This window comes from Chrysochloris asiatica, unplaced genomic scaffold, assembly GCF_000296735.1.
Source record: "Chrysochloris asiatica unplaced genomic scaffold, ChrAsi1.0 scaffold00117, whole genome shotgun sequence".
NCBI classification, from domain to species: Eukaryota; Metazoa; Chordata; class Mammalia; order Afrosoricida; family Chrysochloridae; genus Chrysochloris; species Chrysochloris asiatica.
The window spans coordinates 8,625,640-8,631,611 of record NW_006408635.1 but is presented as its reverse complement, the minus strand read 5'-3'; the positions used below and the strand labels follow the sequence as shown (position 1 = coordinate 8,631,611).

At 42.3% G+C, this 5,972-nt stretch overlaps 1 protein-coding gene across 1 annotated transcript in view; it reads right to left on the bottom strand.

Annotated features, from left to right (window-relative positions):
• FNDC1 (fibronectin type III domain containing 1) overlaps positions 1 to 5,972 on the bottom strand; it is a 79,728-nt gene that overhangs the window by 17,919 nt on the left and 55,837 nt on the right. Inside the window, exons 16-17 of the mRNA XM_006868483.1 lie at positions 2,600 to 2,668; positions 464 to 607 (exon numbers count right to left, since the gene is read on the bottom strand). Of these exons, the coding sequence (XP_006868545.1) occupies positions 464 to 607; positions 2,600 to 2,668 (213 nt within the window). The remainder of the gene's footprint in view (positions 1 to 463; positions 608 to 2,599; positions 2,669 to 5,972) is intronic.

Genomic DNA, 5,972 nt, shown 5'->3' with positions numbered 1-5,972 from the left:
GTAATGAAACAAGCTATATGAATGGTTGAATGTGAAGCTGATGATGTGCCCTGTAATCTTTCACTCAATCCAAAATAAAAACATTTAATTAAAAAAAAAAAAAAAAAAGAGTGCCCTCCAGCATTCTCCCCTCTTTGACTTTGGAAGAAAGCAAGTTAATAGGCATCTAAATAGCACTGACCCACTGGGCCAACCCCAATGGAAATGACAATCTAGGAAAACTTACTCTTAGAATGCTAGACCAAGAGATCCATAATGCTCTTCTCTTTCAAAGCACCCAACAGCAGAAGTGAACCACTGATGTGTCTCTTATTAAGGAAGCTATTGTTGTTATGTGTCATCAAGTGGGTTCCGACTCACAGTAACCCTGTATACGGTTTCCATGGAGCAGCTGGTGGGTTTGAAGCACCAACTTTTTGGTTAGCAGCCCAATGCTTATCTGACAATGCCACACCATACTTACCAACAAATCGCTTTTTTCCAGCCAGGTCGAATTCTTCCTCAGGGAAGGAGCTGACAGACCCCTCTGGTGAAATGATGCTCGGTATGGCTGTGGTCGTTGAGGGTTTGGTAGTGGTTGGTGGGCTCACAGTCTGAAATTCGTAATCTGAAAAACAGTATGATGGTTTTATAATCGGGCATTTCCAGAAAAGCAATGCTATTTTCTGGCAAAAGACATCTTTTTTTAAGATTCCAATCTAGATTTAAAAAGGAAAAATCCAAACAAAATGTTAAACTAAAACACATGCTAGGACTACACATCATTTGCTTCTAATAAAATAGCATTTTGCCCATTTCAGGTCACTCAGAAGAGCAGCTGCACATGAGTGAGAGGAAGGAACAAGGAAACTCTGAGAACCAGAAACATTAGTCATTGGGATCTGAGCTGGGGACCTTAGAACTAACTCATCCACGTCCAAGCTCTTATGTCACTGGTCCAAGACCATTCTCCACCTGGATCATTTTCCCTTTTAGAATCATAAAAGATTCCCATCAGAAGACAGACAGCTTGGGATATTTTTTCTTGACTTTCTTCTATGCCTTTTTTCAGGGCTGAATTCTGCTAAGAGAATGAATCCTTGAACACTTAAAAAGGAAACTGAATCTCTGCTCCCCTTTCAAGTGCTCAAAGACAATTTTTAAATGGTACTTAGCATTTTCAAGACACAAGATGGAAACACATCAACTCGTTTACTTGGGACACGTCATCAGGAAAGACCAATATCGGAAGAAAAAGGCGTCAAGTTTGGTCAGTGAAACACGAAGCAGGGAAACTGTCTGTGAGTTGAAATGGCACAATGACTGCAAACGATGAACTCAAAACTATCAAAGATCATGAAGATGGCTGCAGGACCAGGCAACGTTTCATCCATTAAACATAAAGTCTCCATGAGTCTGAGCCACCTAGATGGCAACTAACAACTGGCATTTTTCAAGGTGATTAACCTTCTTTTGCTTTCTGACACCTGCTGTTTTCCTTTTTAGTCCTTTTCTATTTGACACCCTTGGGACTAAGCCATTACATCCAACTTTTGCTCTAATTGTGTCAAATGTGGCTTTTATCCAAACACTTGTCGTTTAAGACCTTAAAGCTGTGGATAACAACAGGCAAGCCAAATCTCACAAGTGCGAACAACCAAGTTCCAGGGGTGAGAGGCAAGCCCTGGGCTGGAGACAGCATTTCTACACAGATTTCTTCAACTGCAGGTCAACTGATAAAACACACAAACCGAAACCACAAGAGGATAGGAATTACAACAACAGTATTCCAACTACTGTAGAGCTCACTTCAGCTCATGACAACCCCATATGTGTCAGAGTAGGATTTTTAATGGTGAATTTTTCTAAAGTCATTTGCCAGCCAAGCCTACTTCCTTCTAAGGCACTTCCGGGTGGACTCAAACCTCCAACCTTCCAGTTAACAGCTGAGCAAGTTGACTATTTGTACCACCAGGGACATAAATTGCCAGTTGCTTTGGTAACAGTGGATTATGAGTTGGGCTGCTAACCTTAAGGTCATCAGTTCGAATCTACCAGTTGATCAATGGGAAAAAGATGAAGTTTTCTGCTCACATAAAGATTTACAACCTTGGAAACACTGTACTGGGTCGCTATGAATTGTGAATGACAAAACAGCACACAACCGCTACCATCTTATAAACTTATAAAATTGCTATGTACCATAGCAAGTTATCTCCAGTATCATCCTTTTAAGGTAATTACACAAAGGGAGCAAAGGAACACATGAGAATGGGAAGAGACAGGGAAGAAGCTGAGGCGTTTGTCAGAATATCTTCAGATAGAGAAGGAAGAGGCAGCTCAGAGGTTCAAGACCCCAAAATTTCCTGAAAGGAGGACTTTGGAGGAAGAGAGTGGGGAGATGGGGTGGTGAGACTTCACTTGCATATCAAGCAGCTGTATTTGGGGGTTACATAGAAGAGTGGGGGAACAGCCTCTTTTTCCTCAGCTAGTCCTTGGCATGGTCCCTGGCCACCAAGCCCAGGCTTCTGAGGAAACAGCAGTAAAGATCATGTCTTAAATGAAATTCAATTCTCTCACAAAGACATTTTCAAAGTAGTGTTTAAAAAATCAGTCACACCTTCATCATAGACGACATAGGCTTCCTCTGTGGGCATCAACACATCGCTGTCGAATCCTGAGCCTGCATCTGCAGATGTAAGAGAGAACAGAGGATAACCAAGCCTTCATCTTTCCCCTCAGTCCGTTAGAATCCTCCTGGGGGCACAACAACCCCTCATCTTGTTATCCATGGGGACAAGATGCTAATGTCAGAGCAACTTCAGCTTTCTCAGACTGAACATACAGGTATCCCCCACTTTTCAAAAGTTTGCTTTACACCACTTAGCTTTTATGAAAGACCTACTTGTTTTCTCTGAAATAAATTTGAAAAGGATTTTCACTCTTACGTAAAAAGGCAAAAATCAACACTAGCATTCAGTGTTTGTTTTGCAGTGATCCGTGAGAAGCAGAGTGCGCACTGAGCAGCAAGTGGCCCCCCCAGGCTCCATCCCCAGGAACTACACTCAGCATCGCAGCATCCAACTGCCATAGCTTCCAAATCTGTCTGTGAGCACCATATGCAAGAGCTATTTTATGTAGTTCTTGGTATGCTTGTGGGAAGTCTGATATGCTCAAAATTGTTTCCCTGTATGCATTCAGGGTAATTGCTTCTTCGCTTCACACCATTTCAATTTACAGGAACTCTCCACTTCGGAACAGCAGGAGAAACCTGTAATGAAACCAGGATTCTCTCTCCTTTGAGACCATACAAGTACTACCAATATGCTCTCCTGGGATCACAGTGGAATTGGTCAGGCCTCCTTGGACCCTGAGGAGCCTTGGGGTCCTCACTTCATAACCCTGTAAGCGGGGGTGGGTAGGGCAAGAAGGGAGGTGGAGGCTGGGACTCCTTGCTGAGAGCAATCATTTCACCTGGATGTGGCTTTGTCATTCCCCCTTCTCAATCTTGCAGCTCTAGAGAATATTCTAGAACCAGCTTGATCCCCGCCTCTCCTACATTCTAACTCAGCCGAAGCACTCCAGAAGTGAGTCCTTTTATGTATGTATTACTGGAGTTACCCTTCATAACAAGCCTGCAAGATATGTAGGTTATATATATATATACCCACTTCTCAGCCAAGAATACCAAGACTTGAAGAAGATTCGCATGTGCCTAGATCCACAGAAAGAGCTGGGAAATGACATAGCCGAACAGAATCTGAACTTCAAGACTGAGTACTGTAGATTTCATGAAACTGCCTCCACTCTCTAAAAGGTGACCTAACCCATCAAATTGTAATGCTTAAGGAGTTCTGTTAGAATCATCAGTCCAGTGTAATGAAGGGGAAATTGAAGGAGAAAGTGTACAAACTCTCTCTACTTAAAAAAAAAGAATAGGCACCAATTCTGAACTTTTTTACCATTAGGAAATCATCTATCATTCCCCATAGATACCCCAACATAATAATTCTTCCAGTTCCTGGAGGTTATGGTGCCAAAACAAACTCCGCCAACAGAGGACATAGGTAACCTCTGTGCTTTGCAGTGGGCAGTTCCACGACCCCATTCAGAGGCCCCAGAACCTGCCACACCCATAGGGTGCCGACCCCATTGTTCTGAAGAGGACAAGAGATATTAAACAAGAGCTGTTATAAATTATCTTCCCTTCAGGGGTGAGCAGAGTCATTTCATGTAAAACTATTAAACACGATTTTTCCATAGGTCATTCCAATGTCAATATGCCTGCTGTCAAGTGGAATTCCTTCTGGGCTGGATCAAATCAGAAGTTTTCAGATTCATATCACCTAAAATTTGGGGTTATCTTGCCATTGTTTGCTGAGCTACCATTTTCTATCCTTTGTCAATTCACTTCAGGAATGTTTAGGTTTTTCTTGTTAGTTGTCCAGATTCACCTCCTTGGGCCAAAGCACATTTAAGTCCAAGTTCCTAGGTGATGCAAATGGTTAATGTGTGTGGCTGCTAACTCAAAGGATGGAGGTGCAAGGTCACTCAAAGGAGCCTTGAAAGAATGACCTGAAGATCCATTTCCAAAACATCGGTGATTGGAAACCCTATGGACTTCGATTCAGACACTCATGGTGGCGCCATGAGACAGAGCCCACTTGACTGCAATTGGTTTTATTATTTCTAGCAAAGTGAAAACTGACTGTATTGTAGAGCTTTTGCATCCCAGAGTGAAATCAGACAGAAAGGCATATTGTCTTCTCTTGACTTGGAGGGTTGAGTTTGATTCCTTGAGTTGTGCAGAAATGATCACAGAAATGATACCTTTTATCTGCAAACTGGGGTCATGTTTTAAGATGAATGGCAGTTAACTCCTCTGGTGTAAGTAAACATCCTACTGAATGATCTAGCACATTTTCCCCCAATATCAGATAAGGTCAGGCATAATTTCTAAAAAATACCACCTTGAATCCAAGTAAACGCGGCTTCCAGAAGTAAGGGAATATAATTACAAACAAGTTTTTTGAGAAGGTGACTAACAGAATTTGCCATCTTTGGATGTCATTCAGAACCACATGGGACTATGAAAAACTGGACATTTCATTTGTCCACACAGCCTTCAACTTATTTTTTTTTTTTTTTTCTTTTTTGCCACCCAGGGATCTAAGAAATCTTTTTTTTTTTTTTTTACCCAGGGGTATAAAACTTTATTCCACATACAGAGTTTTACTACTAATGAATACAGACAGGCTAGGACACAATGGTACTGGAGAGAGGACAGCTGGCTCTTTGGAAAGGGAACAGGTTTGGGTAGCTCTGAGCCTGGTGCCACGCTGATTCATCAGTCAGATTAGGAGGGGCGGCAGGGCATTGAGTGACCGCCTTCCCTGTCCGACTTGGGGCGTCAAAAGATGCCATGCCCAGAAGCAAGCAGCTGAAGACAAAAGGGCTTCCTAAGACGTCCAGGCTTGTCTCAGAAGTCACTGCAACACCATTTTAAGCAACATGTTTAATTGGCTGATTTCCATAAACTATACACAAAGTTTCTAACCATCACAATTCAGTGAAGTACAAAACATGAAGTTACCGGCTGTGGGAACAGAAGGAGCATGGGGGATGGCACCTTCCTTTCCTGGCGACTCTGGGGGTAGGGAGTGGGGAAGGCCTTTATTTTTTTAAACCAATCCCCTCATTTCAATGTACAAAAGAATTATTCTGATTGATATTAAATTGTATTAAAACAAAATGGACTAAAAAGCAAATACTACTCTATGTTGGGGTATGGGTGGGAAGAAAGAATGAGTCCTTCAAAGCAGGAGTGGGGAGCAGTTGGAGAAAGGTTCTGTGGCTGTGACCTCAGGTGGTCACTCACGTTGCTCCATTTTTACTTTTGGTGGTCTAAGGAAGGTCCGATTTTTCTTCTCTTTCTTCCCCTTTGTGTTAGCTTGGAAATTTCGCCAACTATCCACACGACCATCTCGACTTTC